This window comes from Dicentrarchus labrax, unplaced genomic scaffold (genome assembly GCF_905237075.1).
Source record: "Dicentrarchus labrax unplaced genomic scaffold, dlabrax2021, whole genome shotgun sequence".
Classification (NCBI taxonomy): domain Eukaryota; kingdom Metazoa; phylum Chordata; class Actinopteri; family Moronidae; genus Dicentrarchus; species Dicentrarchus labrax.
In genome coordinates, this window is record NW_026136707.1 from 5,497,156 (window position 1) to 5,521,676 (window position 24,521).

General features: G+C 36.4%; 1 protein-coding gene across 3 annotated transcripts; it reads left to right on the forward strand.

Annotated features, from left to right (window-relative positions):
• The first annotated feature begins 39 nt into the window (after positions 1-39).
• LOC127366502 (sialic acid-binding Ig-like lectin 10) lies at positions 40-23,927 on the forward strand. 3 transcript variants are annotated; one of them, XM_051405465.1, is made up of 12 exons: positions 40-132; positions 796-900; positions 1,535-1,945; positions 2,197-2,517; positions 2,691-2,969; positions 3,744-4,025; positions 4,591-4,872; positions 5,212-5,493; positions 5,580-5,864; positions 6,037-6,148; positions 21,357-21,426; positions 22,192-23,927. In XM_051405465.1, exons 1-12 carry the CDS (start codon positions 75-77, stop codon positions 22,594-22,596), a joined length of 2,892 nt encoding a protein of 963 aa, XP_051261425.1. In that variant the 5' UTR covers positions 40-74; the 3' UTR covers positions 22,597-23,927. The 3 variants fall into 3 exon arrangements, with proteins under 3 accessions (XP_051261425.1, XP_051261426.1, XP_051261428.1); XM_051405466.1 differs by lacking the exons at positions 21,357-21,426; positions 22,192-23,927 and adding exons at positions 6,250-6,307; positions 6,808-8,475; XM_051405468.1 differs by lacking the exon at positions 3,744-4,025.
• Positions 23,928-24,521: the final 594 nt, after the last annotated feature.

Consider the following 24,521-nt stretch of genomic DNA (forward strand, 5'->3'; position numbering starts at 1 on the left):
ATGACTTACTTGAAAAAATGTGACACCGACCACAAACAGACAAGAAGCAGAAAAGGAGAAGAAAGAGAAAAAAAATGAGTCACTCAGCAGAGATCACTGTGAAGAGAAAAGAGCAGAACAAGGCAAAGAGAGGTAAAAACACAACTTTTACCCTTTTTTATAAATATCTTTTTGAGTGAATCATTCTTCCCTGAGTAATATCATAAAACATGTGTACCAGTGCTGTTGTTGAGCTGTGGTAAAGGCAATTGTTATATATAATACAATATTTGAATATGTGTTTTATTCTATATTTAAACTTTTATTGTACATATTTAAGTTTCATTCCATATATTCAAAACTCCTATTATATATATATATATATATATATACTAATTTATTTTTGTAGGGATTTAAAAGTAACTGCACCAGAGCTAACAGACAATTTGCATCTATTGTCCCTTGGTGGGTAGACAGAAAACAACCGCAGTGCTTTCGATGGTGAGACTGCTGTCTAACATATTGGTGTGTTCAATTTGGTTGATATCCAGTGGCTGCCGTAGCATATGATTTACATCATTTTCATACTCAACAACAAACTATTCAGTGACGCCTGGTATTCTATATGGAGGTTTCTGCATTTGTTGTGTTTCTTAAATCAATGATTCACCCATCTGTTTATAGAAAGAGGTGGAGAGGTGTCGAATGTGTCGACCATGAGTATTTCATCGCAAATTTATTAAAATCAGCTGTGGAGCTGTTTCTGAACTTTATTAATTGAACTTTATGTTTGTTTTTTATTCTCCGTGTGTAAAGAGTGTGTGGAGAAAGAGACTGACGGTCTCAATTATCAAACCAAGATGTTTGTTCTAGTCTGGGCGACTCTGCTGTTCGCTGTGACAGGCAGCAATGCTGACAAAGGTATGAGTCTCTGCCAGCATTATATTCTTTATTCTTTTACACAGCATTATGAATGATAAATTGTGTCAAATAAATTGTGATACTAAATGTTTCCTTAGATGTTTTCAGAAATGCTTTAAAAATACAAATATTTACACGGAACAAAGAACACATCTGGAAAGAGCCAATGGTATACAGGTTTATGGATCTGTATCCAGATCTGTATATGTTATCATATTATATCATATTACATCTTATAAAAAATCAAATCAAATCTGTCAGAGATCCAGTTTGTAATTTTGTGCATACGGACAGTATCTGTCGATAATGTACCACCACCTTGGATCTGTACGTATTGTTTATTCATTTATTCCAGTGTTAGTTTTTCCACCTTGAATTCAGCAGAACATTAATAATAATAATAATAATAATAATAATAATAATAATAATAATCACTTGGAAATTCTGGGATTAATTAAATGAAACATATTTGTACCAAAGATAGAAGGTTTAGATATATTCAGTACGATACACGTGGCACTTTTTAGGAGTAATCTCTTTCAGTGATTAGATATTTGGGTGTATGTCAAAATCTAAACATCTTCTAAAGTATTCCTGTGTTTGTTTCCCTATTTTTTGTTTGCCTTGTCAACAGGTGCACCAGTGGAAGGAAAAACACACTGTTTATATGAGTTCTGTATCACTCTTAATGAAGCAGAAATATCAACAGAGGCTGGACTCTGTGCTGTGATACCGTGTTCTTTCACTCCTGGTCCTGGCTTTTCACCCAAAAATATAGTTTGGTACAAATGTGAACCATCGAAACAAAAATGTGTTGAATCAGACATTATATTCCACACAAAAAAGAACAAAAACGTTCAGTCGGGGTTCAAAGGACGAGTGTCACTGTTGGATCCTGATGTGAGTCTGAACAACTGCAGCTTCATCATCAATGACATCACTGAGTCAGACTCTGGATCATATCAGCTCAGAGTTAATGGTAACTCGTCTACGAAGACAGATGATGGATTTACATTCCCTCCGAGAGCAACTGTCTCTGTTAAAGGTGAAGAGCTACAACAAATATATACAGTTAAGATGTGCCTATGAACCGCATCAATATATTTAGTGTTTATAGTCTTAATGGAACATTAAGTGCCATTTGTCGACCTCTGCAGGCAGCCCTTGGAACCTGCAGCAGTTCCTGATATAACTTATTGTCTCATTGAAATATTTGATTATTTTAGCCCACATTTAAGTGAATGCTGACCTTCAGGCTGCTCAACTGATTCCACTCATGGACTGCTCTCCCATTAGATCTGACCCAGAAGCCCACAGTGATGAGTCCCCCTCTGACAGAGGGTCAGCAGACCACACTGACCTGCACTGCTCCTGGTCTCTGCTCTGGATCTCTCCCTAAAATCACCTGGATGTGGAGAGGAACAGGAGAGAACGACTCTCACATCACAGCAAACATCACTGAGTTCAAGACTGAAAAACTGACTGCTGTCACACAGAGACACAGCTCAACTTTGACCTTTAACCTTTCAGCTGAACACCACAGCACCAAGGTCACCTGTAAGGTCAGCTTCACAAACAACATCACTACAGAGGAGACAGTGACTCTGAATGTGACCTGTGAGTAAAACATAATGTGCTGTATTCTCACCCTTTACCTTTTATCTAAAATGTTTGCAGAGAGATGGGCTCTCGTGTCATTTCTGATGGTTTTCTGAACTGTGTTGAATTCTACAACATCAGCCGTGTTCTTACAGGAAAGTTTGGAATTAAATAATAATTTTCTCTTATAGATGTGAAGGAAGTTAAAATCACTGGCAACACAAGTGCGAAGGAGGGTGAGACTTTGAATCTGACCTGCAGTGTTGAAAGTTTCCCTCCAGCTCTCATCACATGGACTAAATTGTCTGACAAAAACATGCAAAATGGAACAAAAACCTGCCTGCAGGAAGAAAGTGGAATGGGCACTTTTACCATCCATAAAGTGACAACAAAAGATTCTGGACAGTACATCTGTACGGCAAAACATCTGAACAACACCCTGAAGGAAACAGTTGATGTAGCTGTGATATGTAAGTACACCTGTACAAGACAGCAAAATTCCTGCTCGTTTCTTCTTTCTTTTAATAATGTAACTAAAACTATGAGTTTAGGGCAGAGAACAACATTTAAAAGCCTGCCAACCTCATCCTGGATAACTTCCCTGTACCTTGAAATATATGTGGGACCATCTCATTGCGCATTTTTAGTTTCATTCAGAAGAAATGTACTGTCATTGCTTTAGATTCTTTTTGGGAATAATGGAGATCCTGTAGAGACACAGAAAAGGCTTTCAGGTGGGTTTCAGCCTCACTGGAGCCACATGTTTAGATTAATAAAAACGTCTGATGTCCTTTAAAGCCAATGTCTATAGATTTTAGACAGTGGCTCCCTCCAGTGGTAGTATTTTTTAAACAAAACAAAAAAACATCAGGCAATGCATGAAACACTTTTGCACATATTATAAATTGTGTTTATATTATATCTATATACCTTTTATTAATATACTATACAATTCATAAGATGCATTTTTCTTATATCAGTAGGACTCTTAAAATGTCAGTATAATACTTCAAGAAGTTTTCTGGAGATGCACTAGTAGACTAATATTTGCATGCATGTATATATTTGACAGGTATTTTCACGATTTAGGTACATGGTCAATTGTGAGATTTTAATAATAATTATATAAAGATTTTGGCTTTTAAATATTGTTATATTTATTTATTTTAATTTAATTTGAGAAACATATTTTGTTACTATATCTTACATTAACTTCAAATATTTTATTCAAATTTATTTCACAGATATGAAGAAACCTGTAATCACTGGGAATACAAATGTTGAGGAGGGACATGCTCTGAATCTGACCTGCAGCGTTGAAAGTTTTCCTCTGTCTAATATCACATGGTCTAATCTTGGTTCCAACAAAAACCTGCACAGTGAACCTAATACTGACCGGCAGAACAATATTGGATCAGCCCCACTTGTCATCCATAAAGTAACGACAAAAGATTCTGGACAGTACATCTGTACAGCACAACACCTAAACAACACCCTGAAGGAAACTGTTGATGTAACAGTGATATGTAAGTACACCTGTTCTGAGACAGGAAATTCATTTTTGTTTTTTATTCTTTCTTCTAATGCCTTATTATAATCCTGCCTAACTCATTCGGAATAACTTCCCTGTACCTTCATATATATGTAGGGCCATTTCAATGTGCATTTATGTAATTTTTTGACTGCAGAAGAAATCAGTATAGTTGTTGCTTTAGTTTCTAATGGGAATAATGGAGATCTTCAAAAGGCCCTGCAGAGACACTGAGAAGGCTTTCAGGTGGTTTTCAGCCTCACTGGGGCCTCATGTTTATAATAATAGAAACTTGTGATGTCTGTTACAGCCACTGTCTGTAGATTTTAAACAATTTTAGACAGTGGCTCCCTCAAGTGTTAGTATTTAAAAAAATAAAATAAAATCAGGCAATGCTTGAAACACTATTGCACATGCGGAGACTTTGTGTTATAACTTATGTTTATATTATATCTATATACCTATAATTAATGTACTATATACTTCATAAGCTGCCTTTTTTTCATTTTCATTTATGTCTCATATTAATTTTCAAATATTTATTCAAATGTACTTCACAGATATGAAGAAACCTGTAATCACTGGGAATACAACTGTTGAGTGGGGACAAACTCTGAATCTGACCTGCAGTGTTGAAAGTTTTCCTCTGTCTAATATCACATGGTCTATTGGTGGTTCCAACACAAACCTGCACAGTGAACCTACTACTGACCTGCAGAACAACATTGGATCAGCCACACTTGTCATCCATAATGTGACAGCAGATCATTCTGGACAGTACATCTGTACAACAGAACATCTGAACAACATGCTGAATGAAACAGTTGATGTAGCAGTGATATGTAAGTAAAACTGTACAATATCTTACTAATAAGGTAACTGAAACTATGAGTTTATGGTTTATGTATTGTATTATTTAGACTCATTTATACAGTATTAGGGATATCACATGCACTATGGCTGCACTGTTTTAATTTCGAAAGTCACTCTAATACCTATTTATATATTTGACAGGTATTTCCACAATTTAGCTCTATGGTCAATTATTATTGTGAGGTTTTATAATGTATATTAACAATTTAGCTTTTGAAATCATTACTTTTTTAATTTAATTTGATGAAAATCTTTCAACACAATATCTTATATTAACTTTAAATATTTAACTTATGTTTACTTCACAGATATGAAGAAACCTATAATCACTGGGAATACAACTGTTGAGTGGGGACAAACTCTGAATTTGACCTGCAGTGTTGAAAGTTTTCCTCCCTCTCGTATCACATGGTCTAATCTTGGTTCCAACACAAACCTGCTCAGTGAACCTAATACTGACCTTCAGAACAACACTGAATCAGCCACACTTGTCATCCGTAATGTGACGGCAGATCATTCTGGACAGTACATCTGTACAGCACAACACCTGAATAACACCCTGAATGAAACAGTTGATGTAACTGTGACCTGTGAGTAGTAACACTACTAATAATAGTACTAATCTTCTTGAAAATTATGTTCTTGCGATGTTGTGATTCTACTTGTGTGTTTACAGTGTTCCCAAAGATCTTAAAACACTCTGGATGTAAGGTTCAATCAGAGGTCCTGACCTGTATGTGTATCAGTGAGGGGTTGCCTTTACCCACCATCAGATGGCCGTTGTTGAAGAACCACACTGAGTACTCTTTCATTACCACTGTGTCAAGCTACACAGTCAACAGCACCGTCAGCCTAAGTGTAAAAGACCATAGCAACACTGTTGTTGAGTGTGTCAGCAGCAATGAAATTGGGGAAGCAAAAGAAAACCTCACCGTTCAAACAGATGCTTCCGAACAAGAGGGTAAAATTTCTTAGCTAAAACCCTTCTGCTACTCTAGACCACTGCTTTACCATTTTTTAGTATCTCTTTCACTGTAAACTTTGTATTTGGACAACAAACAACAAGTTATTGCATGTATATTTTTTGTTGAGAACAACATGAACATTTTTTCTTTTATTCCTCTTGATTGCAGATCAATCCACAGGAGTATTAAAAATGGTTTCACGGCTGGAAGTCGTCATTGCCTTTTTTATTGGGGTACTTCTTTCAGCAGTCATTTGCTGTTTGGTAAAAAAATGCCACAGGTACACCGTTCATTAATTAGTAATTTATTCCTGGTTTTGTTTGAAGACAACCCTTATACACACATTTTAACCTGTTACTATTTGAATACATTATTTTGCAGAAAAAAAATGAATTTGGATGAAACTCTGGAGATGGTGACCAATCAAGAGGATCTACTGGTATTCATATCTATTCAACTAATATTGTATATTATATTAATATAATAATTGTTTAACTCAGATTTGTCCCAGTTTTAAATGTAGTATTTTAGATGTGTGAATGTGGCTTTCATTGTTTAATATTTCAGTCAGACACAATTCATTTATGATTTAACCATAAATAGAAAATTGTCATATAGTTTTTGCAGAAGACCATGAATGAAGCAGCCCATCCAGTCAACTCAAGCAAGCACAACTCATTGCATTAACACATGTAATAACAATCTTAAAAGCAGATACACATTGTGATGGATTATGGCATCTCAAACAAAGCTGTGTTTTTTTATAGAAATGAATGTACATTAGAACATTAAACAAAACATGTAAAAAGATTATGGCTTGATAAATATGGTTGGCAGTAATGTAAATATGTAAATTACAGATTTCATGTATATTGTACAGAAGTTTGGTTCTTGTAGCAGCTGCTGAATGTGTCATATAATTTATGTTGTACCTGTCAGATCGATGTTGGTCAAGCAGTGGAAGATGATCAGACCTACTACCAAGAGGCAGCTGAAGATGGAGAAGGAGTTGGTGAACCAAAAGATGTGCAGTACGCCACCATTGATTTCTCAGTGTTGAAAAGGAGGAGTCCCAGGGAGGCAGCAAACGCACAAGAGACCACAGAGACAGAGTATGCTGAAATTAAGAAAGCAGTAAAAGAAGAAAGAAAAGAGGAAGAAAGAGGTGGAGAGGAAGAAGAAAATGAAGTGTTGGATGGCAAAGAGGAGGATGTGATGATTGGGGAGGATGAGGAGACAAAACAACATGCCCCAGAAGAGGATGAAGGGGAGGACACAGCAGTTTACTCCAGTGTAAAGGATATAATGGGTGAGATTTGAGGACTATGTTGCCTTGTGGAGTTTCTTGAGGATAAATCAGCCCAAAACCCTCCCCACATTTCTCTGACTCAAGCTAAAATGGAACTGTTACGTACACCCTTTGTAGTGATGGTGTCTCTTTTGCAGTGTGGCTCTAATGATGGCAAAGATTTTTCTGTTGGTTGGTTTGTCAGATAATTTTGTTTAGACAGAAATATCTTAACTATTGGATGAATTCCTATTAACAACATGTACAGACATTCATGGGGAACATAAATGTATCCCAATGACTTTGTTCATAGTGCAACTGCAACTTGCTTTTTAAAGGTGGTTGCACCACCATGAGTTTGACTTGTGGGTTTGATTGAAATGTCTGAACAACTATTGGTTGTATTGCCCTGAAATCTGGTGCAGACATTTTTGTCCATATCAGTTTAAATTGTATTAACTTTTGTAATTCCTAAACTTTTTATCTAGTTCCATCATTAGCTCAAACGTTCTCTTTTGAGATAATGCAGCATCCCCATCTGCTTCAGCTTTATTTTGTCTTTAATGTCAATTTGATTTGCAAATGCTAACATGCTAAACTAAGACAGTAAACAGAATAAACATTATACATAATCAGCATTTTAGCATTGTCATTGTGAGCACGTGAGTATGCTGACATTAGCATTTAGCTCAAAGTATGACTGCAGTTTCAGAGGCTCATACTCCTGTTTCATTTCCATTTAGTGTGTCAGTTTATCTCAGTACAATAGTCACATGGTTATAGTAAAAAAAGGTCCAGTTATTTTATTTGTCATATGAACAACAATCATATTGATGAAGTCTTTTCAATTAAATTCTTTGTTCTCAGGCTCGCGTCAACAATGGTCCTACAATATATATAAAGCCTGCAAGTACATGAGAAAGGGGGGAAAAGAGAATCATAGACACAGGACAAAATTGGACAAAGTAGGTAATAGTTAGATCCCATCCTTAACTAATGACAGAGATAGGGACAAAATCTACAGCCCAAAATGCATTTCAAAGACCAATCATAGTTAATAAGAGGCTTTAAGAGAACTGAGTTAGACAAATAACGAGTTACAGTGTCTGTGGTACATAAGAGCTTCAGCTGAACTTTGGGAAGACATTTTCACAGAATGAGGACTGTCAGTTTTGTCCCTCATCTCTTACAGTGGAATTGCTTTCTGTTTTCTTCGGGGTCTGTATGTATAGCAGGAACAATTGCAGCGACCACTCTTTATGTACATTAAACTTGTGTAAATGTGTGCATACATTCTTATATAAAAAAATTACTACTAATTCTAACTGGTGAAATGTTTGGCTCAATTAGTCTCTAAAGGCCTGTTAAGGTTCTTGTTTAATAGATCATAGATTACTTCCCTTTTTAATTTTTCAGAAATAAATCTCTGGTTCTTTGTAACAGAAATAACACTTATTTATGCTTGGGAGGAAACCATGGAGTCCATTGCAACAAAGCTTTTCTTACATCTGGTACAGTCTGCAATGTTTGCAGGTTCTGTAGTGAGTATTCAGTATGCAGGCATATGAGGAGGAAGTTATTAGAGAGGAAACAGTGAGGAACTGAACTGTTTAAATTATCACCATGGCACCTTTGTGAGAACACAACTTAATATTTTGCACAATAAATCATCATACCACAAAAAACTTTGTTGCAAATACGAGAGGCTGTATGTAGTTGAAATTAAGAACTAGGATTAAAATACTTGAATCTGCACGTATCTTTGACCATGACCAATATTATTTCACTGGCACTGCAGATATTAACCTGTAATATGAACCATTCACTGATGCATGTGCCACTCTGCACATAAGGTATTATGCATTGCAAAGATGGATAGTTGGTAGATTTGCTTTGACAGGTTCATCATTGAAGGGAGCATGTAAAAATGGGTTCTGTATCACTGTTAATGAAGCAGACATAACAGCAGAGGCTGGACTCTGTGCTGTGATACTGTGTTCTTTCACTACTGGTCCTGGCTTTACAGTCCAAAATATAATTTGGTACAAATGTGAACCACTCAGCAAAAAATGTGTTGAATCAGATATGATATTCCACACAAACAAGACCAACAGAAAAGTTCAGTCGGGGTTCAAAGGACGAGTGTCACTGTTGGATCCTGATGTGAGTCTGAACAACTGCAGCTTCATCATCAATGACATCACTGAGTCAGACTCTGGATCATATCAGCTCAGAGTTAATGGTGACTCGTCTACGAAGAAAGATGATGGATTTACATTCTCTCCAAAAGCAACTGTCTCTGTTAAAGGTATGAAGAGCTACAACAGATATACACAGTGAAGATTCATTGTTGTGCTTATGAAGTTTTATTTAAATAGTTTTTTTTTTTTGTATTTGTTGACCTCTGTGGGCAGCCAGTAGGAACTGCAGCAGGTCCTGATATAAATCATATCTTCATCATCATCATCATTATTAGGAGTAGTAGTAGTAGTAGTAGTAGTAGTAGTAGTAGTAGTGTTTGAAGCCTAATTTATGTGAATGATGACCTTCAGGCTGCTCACCTGATTCCACTCATGGACTGCTCTGCCATTAGATCTGACCCAGAAGCCCACAGTGATGATTCCTCCTCTGACAGAGGGACAGCAGACCACACTGATCTGCACTGCTCCTGGTCTCTGCTCTGGATCTCATCCTAAAATCACCGGGATGTGGAGAGGAACAGGAGAGAACGACTCTCACATCACAGCAAACATCACTGAGTTCAGGACTAAGAAATGTACTACTGTCACACAGAGACAACGGTCAACTTTGACCTTTAACCCTTCAGCTAAACACCATGGCACCAAAGTCACCTGTAAGGTCAGCTTCGCAAACAGCATCACTACAGAGGAGACAGTGACTCTGAATGTGACCTGTGAGTAAAACATAATGTACTGTATTCTCACCCTTTACCTTTTATCTAAAATGTTTGCAGAGAGATGGGCTCTCGTGTCATTTCTGATGGTTTTCTGAACTGTGTTGAATTCTACAACATCAGCCGTGTTCTTACAGGAAAGTTTGGAATTAAATAATCATTTTGTCTCATAGATGTGAAGGAAGTTAAAATCACTGGCAACAGAAGTGTGAAGGAGGGTGGTACTTATAATCTAACCTGCAGTGTTGAAAGTTTCCTCCAGCTCTCATCACATGGACTTAATTGTCTGACAAAAACACGCAAAATGGAGCAGAAACCAACCTGCAGGAAGAAAGTGCAATGGGCACTTTTTCTATCTCTAACGTATCAGCAGAAGATTCTGGACAGTACATCTGTACAGCAAAACATCTGAACAGCACCCTGAAGGAAACAGTTGATGTAGCTGTGTTATGTAAGTACACCTGTACAATTGTTCTAAGACAGCAAAATTCCTGTTCTTTCTTCTTTTGCACATATAATGACTTTGTATTATAAATTGTGTTTATATTATATCTATATACCTCCTATTAATATACTATATATATTATGAGCTGCCTTTTCTTATATCAGTAGGACTCTTAAAATGTCAGTATAATACTTCAAGAAGTCTTCTGGAGATGCACTAGTAGAGTAATATTTGCATGCATGTATATATTTGACAGGTATTTTCACGATTTAGGTACATGGTCAATTAATAATGTAAGATTTTAATAATAATTACATAAAGATTTTGGCTTTTAAATACTGCTTTATTTATTTATTTTTATTAAATTTGTGACTTATTAACTTCAAATATTTTATTCAAATGTACTTCACAGATATGAAGAAACCTGTAATCACTGGGAATACAACTGTTGAGGAGGGACATGCTCTGAATCTGACCTGCAGTGTTGAAAGTTTTCCTCTGTCTAATATCACATGGTCTATTGGTGGTTCCAACACAAACCTGCACAGTGAACCTAATACTGAGCTGCAGAACAACACTGGATCAGCCACACTTGTCACCCATAAAGTGACAGCAGAACATTCCGGACAGTACATCTGTACAGCACAACATCTGAACAGGACTGTGACTGTATTTGCTGATGTAACTGTGACTTGTAAGTAAGAGAGAACCTTTATTGGAGATAAGTGTTTTGTTTTTTAAGTGATTTCCTCTTCCTCAATTTAACTATATGTTAATTTGTTCTGATATTAATGTACAATCTGCATTAATGTGAAATTCATATAAACAATCCTTCATCCTATAATTTACATTATGTCATTTCTAGTCACAGATCAGCATGGACCAAGTGCAGTGCTTCCCTGGGCCGTCGCTGCTTTATCGCTCATTGTGAATGTCATCCTCATAATCTGCGTAATGATCCTTTGGTATGTTACGACATCAGGATATGTAATTGCACTGGAGACTTTTTAGACGACATCATGTCTCATCTTTTATTCTCTCCAAAGGAACTCAAAAAAAAAGGTGAAATCAAACCAAGAGGACAGAACTTACATGTCACTGAAGAAAACGGACCAATCACCAGAGTATGATGCTATTGACCAACCTCTGAACTAACGAGAGTCAGCTTCCACTGAGTGTAATGGTTATTATTAATTTAATAAATCTTTATTGACTTAGGGGAAATATTATTTTGCAGTGACCTGCTTTTACACACCTTCACAGCTGAGAGGATTCTAATTTAATCCACAGTCATCAGTTGTAGCCAGGGTTTAAGTGTTCTGCAGATTATTCAAACCAGTCTGGAGATCTGTAATATATATAAATATTTTACCTTAAATTTTAATGTGACAACACTCATGAGATGTATTTGTGATTGCTTCATCATCATCATCACTATCATCATTATTAGTCATTTCTACTAGTATAGTTGTTGCTGTTGTTGTTACTGTGCATCTTTGTCTCTGTCCATCTCTCTTTGGTGGTGGGATCTGTTGGGTCTCTGTAAATAATTTTATAAGATCCCTGATCACTATTAAAGCTGCCTACAGCCAGACAATGGGCTATTTCTATAGTTAAGCAATATGAAATATGACACTGGATTTGTCTATATTCTGAGAGAAATTAATATCTATTACTCGGCAATTAGGGAAGCTGAAGCCATAGCCATGCTTAACCTAACTGTCACTATTTGAGTCATTGAAAGAGATCTTAGCAGTCAGAAGATTATATGATATTTGTCTCTGCAGCTCGTGGTACTTGCAACCATCCTGATAAAGTAATGTTACAAATAACGTTACAGTAAATACTAGGTGGGAAAAGATTGGGAAGGAAGGAAGATTTTAGCTGGTTGGTCTTGAACTTGGGGTTATCATGAGTACTTAAAGGACCAGAGTGTTGGATTTAGTGGCATCTCTTTGTGAACTTGCAGATTCCAGCCATTTAAATACAGCTCAGCCTTCTAAGCCTGTAGGAGAAAATAAGGTGGCCTTGAAAGTTGTCTAACGCCCATTAGTTACACACACAGTGTAATCCCCAATTTTTACAGTTTAACAATGTGTAGAGCTATACAGCCTACTAGATTTCAGATGTAGTTGCTTAGTTTTCACCAGCAGGGCTGCGCATTCAACTCACACAAACGCTGGCAGCGCCTTTAGTTTCCTTGTTTCTTTTTCTTTCTCCTTTTTTTTCCATGCAGACCAGAGCACCACGTGAGAGAAAGCGAATAACTGCCAGTAAAGTTGTTAAAATTACAATTTTGGAGGAAGAGGGTTTTTCTTGTCAAACCTGACCATGTGGATATTGTATTTTATCTAGTGAAAATAAATACTATGAATGATTAGCGTAGCATGCTGGAGATGTTGCCAGGGCTAATTACTTGCTTATTTTATTTTATATGTCTCCACTGTTTATATATGCTTCTGTGATAGTGTTTGAAAACCAACCGGAGACAGATAAACGTGTGTTGAGCTGTGTTAATTGCACTAGCACATGCTATACAGCTAAGAAAGCTGGTTGTTGAGCTAAAACACACGCAGCTGTGTGAACTTGAGCTTACAGAAGATAATTAATTTCAGTTTCTTGGGTAAAAACATGATTGAAAGTCATTCATTTCATAATTTGTGTACATTAAGCTGTGATGAGTTAAAACCATTTAAGATTCATATACATAATTGTGTGTTGGCTGTTAAAAAGTTATGAAGAAGGACAAACTGTGAATATTGACTTCATTCAGACTTGACTTTTTCTTTTTCTTCTGAATTTTCTTTCTTGTTTTGTTTAATATTTTGGGCCCATATATTTCATAACTCTATGCTATACTGTAAAGAGTCTTGTTGTTCTACTAAGCGTTATTCAGTGTAATTTTCTGAGTGGTTGATAACCTCTGATACAAGAAAGGAATTGCAGTCATATCTGAAATATGTTAGGTTTTACACTTAAAGGTGGCACTGTTGCCAATAAAGCTATTTTTGTTACTACTCTTTTCAAACCGTTGTCCTGTTCCATCAGTCCTCCTTGAGCGTATCTATTTCTTCTGATAGGCCTAAATCTAGAGTACGTGACAGTAATTTTATTATATGTACATTAGACAGTGTTACAGTTGCAAAATATGTATAAAGCCCTAACTAGAGCCAGTGTCATTTGCCCATTCTGGGCGACTATAGAAACACGATGGTTCAACATGGCAGCCTCCGTGGAAGAGGATGTTTTCTTGGCTGCAGGTTGTTAAAACTGAGAAATAAGATTTCTCTTAGAATTTACAGGGATTTGAACATCAAATAAATTTGACCACGATGATACCCAATGGGCATTGTAGATATTAGCTAGTAAGACAGACCATTTAGAGTAACGCACATCAGATTATGTACAATATGTGCTGTGCATTATTGAAGCAATATAAACAGACAGTATAAATGACAAACTATATCATATAAAGTGTGAGCTAAATGTTTCAGTGCTACTACTACTGGTTTATTTATTATTTATGATTATAGTTTATCCTCATGACACACACACACACACACACACACACACACACCCTTTTCAAAAATGTGTGTCAGACTTGGAACAAGAGAAATATGAAAAATATCTAACACTGGGCAGGGAAACCTCCTGAATCCTTTTTGTTTCACAAAGTGGGAAGAAACAGCAAAGACAAGTAAAGAGAGGAAGAGTCGGTTTGGAGCAGATACACTCACAGAGATCAGTGTGGAGAGAAAAGAGCAGGAGAACAAAATAAAAAGAGGTAAAACACAACATTTACTTACTTTACTGTTTTAATGTCTATTTTGAATTATAAGAAATTGTTGAAATTAAGAGAAATGGCACCTGAAGATGGAAGGATTACAGATATTTATTTTGTCAGAGTTGGTGTATCTTGTATTTTGACAGTCAGAGATCCATGATTCAAGGGGCTCAGACCTGGACAGGGGCCCTTGAATATTGTAGAGATTACAGCGACTTATTATATCAGAGCTTTTGTTGTAACTATCATTTAAATAACACCTTTCCAGAGCAGGTTTACCAAGAGATCAGTCACACCAGAGATGAAGTAGTAGCAACATTTATCTAAGCAACAATGGAATAACTGAACATGCAACATCCTGTTTTAAGACCTGTGATGTCAACTGTGGAGTCCTTGGTTTCATCAGCTGAACATCTTGCATTGTCACTACACTTGAAATGTTCCTTTGGAGGAAAAGACTGAATGTCTCAGTCATCAAATCATAATGTTTGTTCTGATCTGAGTGACTTTATTTTTCTCAGTGAGAGGCAGCAATGCAGACACACGTGTGCATTTTTATTATAAGCTTGTTATGGTGCCAACATTAAAGATAATCATCAACAAACATATCCATAATTTGCCACAATACATGTCTGCTAAGTATTTAGTTTCTCAAACCTCAGTTTACCAGCTCATTAGCAACATCACAACATACTGACTTACTTACCAAAGATATTATGGGTTAAGAAATATGTACATTTCGGAAATTCAGTTGTGAGGTCTGGCAACAGAAGCTATAAGACCAGAGGCTGAACTTGTTTAGTGATACCGTGTAGAAGTGAGTTTGGATTTAAAGGCAGATATCGTAAGGATATAAAAGCATTTATAATTCTGTCTTTGAGCCTGACTGATAAAATTGCCGTACTTTATTTTGTGAGAACACATAAAATCAGCTGTTAATATATTCAAGGAGTGCAGGATTTGGTCATATTTCTCGAGCGATTTGAATGTTTTCTTTACTGTGATTCATAATCTGCATTGTACTGCCGCTTTTTGTCTTTAAGTAAAAAAAAAAAAAAAAAGTCAAACAGCGCCCCTCTGGATTGCATGGTATGCAGGTGTCAGTGGCATTGTGGTGAAAGGGGGTATTGCACGGCTGGAGAGTCAATCAGATCAAGTGAGCTGAAGGCTGCAGGTTAGCTGGTAGCAATAGAGGTGGAACACAAACGACAAAAAGGAGTTGATCACTTGATTAACTAAACCTAAATATCAATGGAGCTTATTTGTTGGAAGAGTCCAGTGGAGCTTAATTTTATGTGGTTGATGGTCATTTTGCCAACATGAAGACAAGGTAAGAACAACAGTTCTTCAAACCCCTGCAGGTAAAACAGTGAATTATTATGAAGTGAGAATATTTAAATCCTTTATTTAAGTAAAAGCACTGTGGAATGTAACTAAGTACATTTATTGTAGTAAGTACTGCAACTGAATGCAAATTTGAGGTGTATTTGAGTATTTCATTACACTTCTACTCTACTAACTTTAAAAGGGTACTCCACATAAGGGCTGCACAGTTAATTGAAATATGATCAAAATCTTAATAAGTACAATATAAGCTGCAATTTTCTGATAAATGTAAGATGTGCAACAAGACATCATAATGAAGTACTGTAGTGCTGCAGAGAGGCCCTTGCCTACAAATCTTGTTGTACAGATGGAACAGAACACGTTTGTTTGGTACAGATAAATGTCATGATTTTAATCGTGTGTGCACAAACAAATATGCAAATCAAGATTTGACATAGAAAACTAATGAAGAACTTTTAAAACATTTTGCATTATAAAAAAATAAACTACCAAACAGTATATGTAAGTTTTTTTAAAATGTATAAATTGAATCAGCAACTGTTTCGACAACTGATTCATCTTTTTAAGTCATTTGACAATTTGCTGCATTTCTTTGTCTTGAATTGCTGAAAACTGAATAACTTTCAGGTTTGGTTTGTTGGTCAGATAAAACAAGACATTTATAGGTAGTGAGAGTTTGAGCTTTGTTTAATTGTGACTATAATAGTTTATAGAATAAATGGATTGTACTTGTAACAGAGTAATTTAACGTAATCTGTTAAATCAGGATGAGTCGATGTGTCATGTCTTGAAAAATAGTCTCCTGATGTGATTTTTCAAGATCTTTTTAATTAGGATTTCACAATTGATTGTTACAATTTTAATAACTACACAGACGTATTAATTTACAGCTGACCTTTCTTACCTCTGGTTTTGCTCAATATGCTAAAAAATGGTTAAAAATGAAACTGTTGCCAGTTCTTTGCTAAAAATAACTATAATCCAGCGCATTCACGTGTAAACAGGAAGATATCAAACATTGAGAGCACAGTAGTGCTGAATAAGGCAATGTTTAAAAGAATAAGCACTACAGCAACTGACAAGAACAGTATCTCCAGATACTGCACAATGTAAACTATGAAAAACAAATGTAGAAGTGCTTCCAATTCAAAAAAGCTGCATGCATTTGAAATGGCTTAAAAAGTGTTCATTTGACCACCATCACTCAACTGTCAGTGCAGATACTAGCTAATAATACAGACCATTTACAGCAATGTACAGTATGTGTGTCGTATTCTGTTGAAACGATAGAATAAGTTATTTTATCAAGATTTCCTTAAGGTTTCTCAAGATAACAAAAACCACACATTTACAATACTTCCCTTTTTCAAAAGGTTTTGCGTTGCTTCACAGTGATGGGGGGATCTAAAAATATACCAAACAAAAACATTTTCCCTTAATTATTCAATGTTAAAGGGGCAAATTTGTTATTCAATATGATACACACACTGTGATATTATGAGAATATAAGTGTATAAAGGAGAGGAGAAGAGAAATATTGCTCATTGGTGTCTGAGGAAACTTCCTCAAACCTTGTTGTTGCATAAAGAGGGAAGACAGAAAAGTAAGGAGAGGAAGGGTCAGTTCAGATCAGAAACACTGTTGAGAGAAGAAGAGCAGAAGAACGAGTCAGAAAGAGGTAAAAGAAACCATTTATGTTTAAAATATCTTTTTGGACTGTAAATAGGAGTTGCTAAAGTAATTCTTCTCTAGCTAATATAAAACATTCTTGGATTTGCTGGTAAAATAAGGGTGGACTGTGTGTGGGGATAGGAGGATTAAAGTTTTGTCTGCATCACAGTTCGTGCATCAAGTAAATGATTCAGGCGTGGTAAAGCTGCAGTTGTAAAGATTATTGTAATAAAGTTATTTATTTAACTTTCTTGTGACATCTGTTCTCCTTTTGAGAACAGATGTCACAAAATGCTTTACCATAAAAAAATGGTCACACCCCTTGGTAACTTGTGTTAATCTTGCAACTACGGAATAACTGAATGTGCAACATCCTGTATTTGAGATCTGTGATTTCAGCTGTGGAGTTTCCTTTGGTTCAGTTCCTCTATGTTTACTTCATTTTCACTGTAAAAATTGTCCTTTAGAGAAAGAGATACTGATCGTCTGAAGCGTCCATCAAGTCAGGATGTTTGTTCTCATCTGGGCAACTCTGCTTTTCTCTGTGGGAGGCAGTAATTCTTACACAGGTATGCACATTTATTATAATGTTATTATAATGCATTGATGATATGATTATATAGATAGCAATAGTTTTCCATGATAAATGTCCTTGTACTTAACTGAGTTTTTTGTTTACCAAAGATATTTTGGATAAAGAAATGTTGAAATTCTCTCGTCGTCTGCTCAGCGTTGCTGAGTCCTGACAACATAACAGTTAACATTAGTTATATAAATCAAAAGCAGTCGATGTACTATCTGTCAGTTGTAGCCTTTCTTAATTATTGAATATGGTGTAATGTTAAGATCTTAACTTCCTCTCTTCCTGTGTTTCTCTTGCTGTTTGCTTTAACAGGTGGATCAGTGAAGGAAACATGTGACTATGGGTTCTGCATTACTCTTAGTGAAAGAGAAATAACAGCAGAGGCTGGACTCTGTGCTGTGATACCGTGTTCTTTCACTCCTGGTTATGGCTTTACAGTCTCCAGTGTAGTTTGGTTCAAATGTGAATCATCGAAACCAAGATGTGTTGAATCAGACATAATATTTCGCAGTAACAAGAACAGAAGAAATATTCAGTCAGGGTTTGAAGGACGAGTGTCACTGTTGGAGCCTGTAGTGAGTCTGAACAACTGCAGCATCATCGTCAATGACATCACTGAGTCAGACTCTGGATCATATCAGCTCAGAGTTAATGGTATCAGATATAGGACGACAGATGGATTTACATTCTCTCCAAGAGCAACTGTCTCTGTTAAAGGTATGAAGAGCTACAACAAATATATACAGTAAAGATGTTCACTGTTGTTTCCTATGAACTGCACCAATATATTTTGTGTTTATAGTTTTAATAGGGCATTAAGTAATGTTTGCCATTTGTCGACCTCTGCAGTCAGCCAATACAAACTGCAGCAGGTCGTGATATGACTCCTACTTATTGCCTGTTTAAGATATTTGATTATTTTAGCTCAGATTTGAGTGAATGATGACCTTCAGGCTGCTCAACTCTCAACTGTCCCTTCAGATCTGACCCAGAAGCCCACAGTGATGATTCCTCCTCTGACAGAGGGACAGCAGACCACACTGACCTGCACTGCTCCTGGTCTCTGCTCTGGATCTCATCCTAAAATCACCTGGATGTGGAGAGGAACAGGAGAGAACGACTCTCACATCACAGCAAACATCACTGAGTTCAAGACAGAGAATCTGTCTGCTGTCACACAGAGACACAGCTCAACTTTGACCTTTAACCTTTCAGCTGAACACCACGGCACAAATGTCACCTGTAAGGTCAGCTTCGCAAACAGCATCACTACAGAGGAGACAGTGACTCTGAATGTGACCTGTGAGTAAAACATAATGTGCTGTATTCTCACCCTTTATTGTTTATCTAAAATGTTTGCAGAGAGATGGGCTCTCGTGTCATTTCTGATGGTTTTCTGAACTGTGTTGAATTTTACAACATCAGTCGTGTTCTTACAGGAAAGTTGGGAATTTAGACACGTTATAACATTGTATGTGATAAATAATCATTTTGTCTCATAGACATGAAGGAAGTCGAAATCACTGGCAACACAAGATTGAAGGAGGGTGAGGCTCTGAATCTAACTTGCAGTGTTGAAAGTTTCCCTCCATCACTTATCACATGGACTAAATTTTCTGACACAAACATGAAAAATGGAACAGAGAGTAACCTGTGGAACGACACTTTAACTGACCAGCAGAATGACACTGAAACCTACCTGCAGGAAGAAAGTGGAATGGGCACTTTTTCCATCTCTAACGTATCAGCAGAACATTCTGGACAGTACATCTGTACAGCAAAACATCTGAACAACACCCTGAAGAAAACAGTTGATGTAACCGTGATATGTAAGTACACCTGTACAACTGTTCTAAGACACTTATTTTTTTCTTCTTTCATTTTATTCTCTGGTGCCCTCCAGTGGTTGTATTTATTGTATTTATTTAACATCAGTGCATGAATGAATGCAGTGTATGAATGCAAATAATTTACACATTGTGTCTTTATATTAAAGTACATTATGTACATTAATGTGTATATTAAATATATTTCATTAATATACTAAATATTGTGTATAACATAACTGTATATGTTTTTATATATATCTATGTGTATGTACTATTTAGAGTCATTTATGCAGTATTAGGGTATAAATAAATAGAATACATTTCTATTTCAGTAGGACAAAAGTCAGTCTATAACCTCAAGAAGTCTTCTGTAGTTACACTACTGGACTAATTATATTTGCATTACAGATATTCCCACAATTTATATCTTTCAATATTGTGAGGTTTTATAATGTATACAAAAATTCAAAATCATAACTTTTATTTATTTAATTTGACAAATCTTTGATCGCTACATCTTAACTTTAAATATTTTGTATGAAATTTACTTCACAGATATGAAGAAACCTGTAATCACTGGGAATACAACTGTTGAGTGGGGACAAACTCTGAATCTGACCTGCAGTGTTAAAAGTTTTCCTTCCTCTCGTATCACATGGACTAATCTTGGTTCCAACACAAACCTGCACAGTGAACCTAATACTGACCTGCAGAACAACACTGGATCAGCCACACTTGTCATCCATAAAGTGACAGCAGGTCATTCTGGACAGTACATCTGTACAGCACAACATTTGGACACAATTTTGACTATATCTGCTGACATAACTGTAACTTGTGAGTAGTAATAATACTAATGACAGTACTAATCTCCTTAAAAACATTTGAATTTTACACCATTTTATTGTGATGTTGTGATTTTGCTTGTGTGTGTACAGTGTTCCCAAAGATCTTAAAGCACCCTGGATGTAAGGTTCAATCAGAGGTCCTGACCTGTGTGTGTATCAGTGAGGGGTTGCCTTTACCCACCATCAGATGGCCGTTGTTGAAGAACCACACTGAGTACTCTTTCATTACCACTGTGACAAACCACACAGTCAACAGCACCGTCAACCTAAGTGTAAAAGACCATATCAACACTGTTGTTGAGTGTGTCAGCAGCAATGAAATTGGGGAAACAAAAGAAAACCTCACCGTTCAAACAGACGCTCCCAAAGAAGAGGGTAAAATTTCTCAGCTAAAACCCTTCTGCTACTCTAGACCACTGCTTTGCCATTTTTAGTATCTCTTTCACTTTAAACTTTGTATTTGGTCAACCATTGGACAAGCTGTCAAAATAAACTAAATTATTGCATGTATATTTTCGTTGACAACAACATGACATTTTTTTTAATTCCTCTTGATTGCAGATCAGTCCACAGGAGTATTAAAAATGGTTTCACGGCTGGAAGTCATCATTGCCTTTTTTATTGGGGTACTTCTTTCAGCCATCATTTGCTGTTTTGTAAAAAAATGCCACAGGTACACCATTAATTCCAATATTTAATTCTTGGTTTTGTTTGAGGATAATCTTCATACATATATTTATTGCTGTGTGCATATTTTTGTTTTGTGGGTTTTTTTTCAGGACAAAACAGAAGAGCTTTGGAAAGCTGGATGAAACTCTGGAGATGGTGACGAGTCAAGAGGATCCACTGGTATTCATATTCATTCATAAAATACTATTTTCATTTAGAAGTGTCCTAGTTTCAAATGTTGTATTTTAGATGTGTGAATGTGGCTTTTATTGTTTATTTTTCAGTCAGATACTTTTCTGTTCAAGGAATTGACCATGAATAGAAAATGGTCATATGGTTAGATTTGTCCGGAAAGACAGCGCTCTTTTAGGAAGTTCTCAAATAATCTGAGCAGCAAGAAAGAGAAATAATCCCCTCTTCACAAAACGTATACATGGACATTAGTAGTAGCATTTAGTTTCAGCAGTACCACATATACAGCACATAAGGGCGACGTTGGTTGGCCGAAGGAGCTTCAGCATCAGCAGTCTAATAGTTTAAGGTGTTAGATTTTTAAAGTCCAGGTGAAAGTCAGACATATTATACGCCTAATTTTTGTGCTCTGCCTTAATTAACGCTATGCTTTATTCATGTGAATCAACTTGCAGTTGACATTTGCAGACGTGCCAATCTGAGATGCTGTATAAGTCAACACCATGCCATAATAAAACCATGTGTACGTTGTGATGGATTACAGTATCTCAAACAAGTTTTGCTTCAAGCTGACCGTACAGAAATGAATGGACACTAGAACATTAAAAAATGTCAAATATTATTGTATGGCTTGTCAAATATGGTTGGCAGTAATGTAAATATGTCAGATAGAGATTTCATGCATATTGTACACAATGTTGATGCTTGTAGCAGCTGCTGAATGAGTCATATAATTTACATTGTACCTGTCAGATCAATGTTGGTCAAGCAGTGGAAGATGATCAGACCTACCACCAAGAGGCAGTTGAAGATGGAGAAGGAGCTGTGCCAGAAGAGAAAGCAGCTCTTGATCTTGATGGTGAACCAAAAGATGTCGAGTACGCCAGCATTGATTTCTCAGTGTTGAAAAGGAGGAGTCCCAGGGAGGCAGCAAACACACAAGAGACCACAGAGTATGCTGAAATTAAGAAAGCAGTCAAAGAAGAAAGAGAAGAGGAAGGAAGAGGCAGAGAGGAAGAAGAAAATGAAGTGTTGGATGGCAAAGAGGAGGCAATGACTGGGGAGGATGAGGAGACAAAACAGTATGTCCCAGAAGAGGATGAAGGGGAGGACGCAGAAGTTTACTCCAATGTGAAGGATATAATGGGTGAGATTTGAGGACTATGTTGCCTTGTGGAGTTTCTTGAGGATAAAGTTTCTTTGCTCTCATCAGATGTGATGAGTTGATGTAATGGACTGGTGGTGGATTGAAGGTCCTGTGAACGGTTTCAGTGCTGTTATCTTCACATTGTGTTCAGCCTCAGCTGTGTTCGAACACCAGAATCAGTCTGTGATAGTGTGAAGTGATCGAGAGACTCAACTCCTCTAGCCTGCAAATCCATTCATTCCACTAAGGGTGGACTTTGCTCTGAGGGATTTTTACTTTTGTTTTATACTAGGATAAGCATGTCAAACATGTACCCTCACTTTCACCCTGTGTGATAGTGTCTCTTTTTCAGCATGGAATGATGGAAAAGATCTGTTTGTTAGTTTGCCAGATCATTTTGGTTAAGACTACTATCTTAACAACTATTGGATGGATTCTCATACAATTTTGTACAGACATTCATGGGGACCATAAATGTATCCCAATTACTATAGTTGCTTTTGCTCAACCATGAGTTTGGCATGTGCTTGAAATCTGGTGCAGACATTTTTGTCCACCTCAAATAAACTGTATTAACTTTAGCAATCCCTAAACTTTTTACATTTTGTCTTTAATGCCAATTAGCAAATGCTAACATGCTAAACTAAAACAGTAAACAGAATAAACATTATACATAGTCATTGTCATTGTGAGCTTGTTAGTATGCAGATATTAGCATTTAGATCAAAGTACGGCTGCAGTTTCTGAGGCTCGTACTCCTGTTTCATTTCCATTTAGTGTGTCAGTTTATCTCAGTACAATAGTCACATGGCTATATAGTAAAGAAGGTCCAGTTCTTTTATTAGTCATATGAACAACAATCATATTGATACAGACTTGAAATCCTTTGTTCTCAGGCTCCCTTCAACAATGGTCCTACAATATATATAAAGCCTGCAAGTAAATAAGAAATGGGGGGAAAAGAAAATCATAGACACAGGACAAAATTGGACAAAGTAGGTAATAGTTAGATCCCGTCCTTAACTAATGACAGAGATAGGGACAAAATTTACAGCCCAAAATGCATTTCAAAGACCAATCATAGTAAATTTAAGAGAACTGAGTTAGACAAATAATGAGCAAGTTACAGTGTCTGTGGTACAAAAGAGCTTCAGCTGAACTTTGGGAAGACATTTTCACAGAATTAGGACTGTCAGTTTTGTCCCTCATCTCTTACAGTGGAATTGCTTTCTGTTCTCTTCGGGGTCTGTATGTATAGCAGGAACAATTGCAGCAACCCATTTTGATGTACATTAAACTGGTGTAAATGTATGCATACATTCTATATAAAAAATTGAAAACATGTATTTTTATATGATGTGCTTTTTCTAAATGTTTGGCTCAATTTGTCTCTAAAGGCCTGTTAATGTTCTTGTTTAACAGGTCATAGATTACTTCCGTTTTTAATGTTTGAGAAATAAACCTCACTCACAGTACTCAGTGATCGAGTGTCTGACACTCGTTTATGCTTGAGAGGAAACCATCGAGTCCATTGCAACTAAGCTTTTCTTACATCTGGTACAGTCTGCAATGTTTGAAGGTTCTGTAGTTAGTATTAAGTATGCAGGCATATATTAATAGGTAAAGAGAAACATGTAAGCCTCAAAGTGTGAGGAGGAAGTTACTAGAGCGAGGAAATGTTTAAATTATCATCTTAGTGCATTTCTGAGAACACAACTTTAAGATTTTCGTAATAAACCATCAAACCATAAAAAACTTGGTGGTAAATACTAAAGGTTGCATGTAGTTGAAATTAAGAACTATGATTAAAATAGTTGAATCTGCACATATTTAATGCATAAACTAATGTCTCTCTTTGACCATGACCATTATTATTTCACTGGCACAGCAGATAATTACCAGTAATACAAACCATTCATTGATGGATGTGCCACTC

What these genes read in the sequence shown, in the direction of transcription:
- LOC127366502 (XM_051405465.1), top strand. Translation starts at nt 75, where the DNA reads ATGAGTCACTCAGCAGAGATCACTGTGAAGAGAAAAGAGCAGAACAAG. An exon ending in AGGCAGCAATGCTGACAAAG is followed by an intron (nt 901 to 1,534) that starts GTATGAGTCTCT and finishes CCTTGTCAACAG; the next exon opens with GTGCACCAGTGGAAGGAAAA. An exon ending in AGATGCTTCCGAACAAGAGG is followed by an intron (nt 5,865 to 6,036) that starts GTAAAATTTCTT and finishes TCTTGATTGCAG; the next exon opens with ATCAATCCACAGGAGTATTA.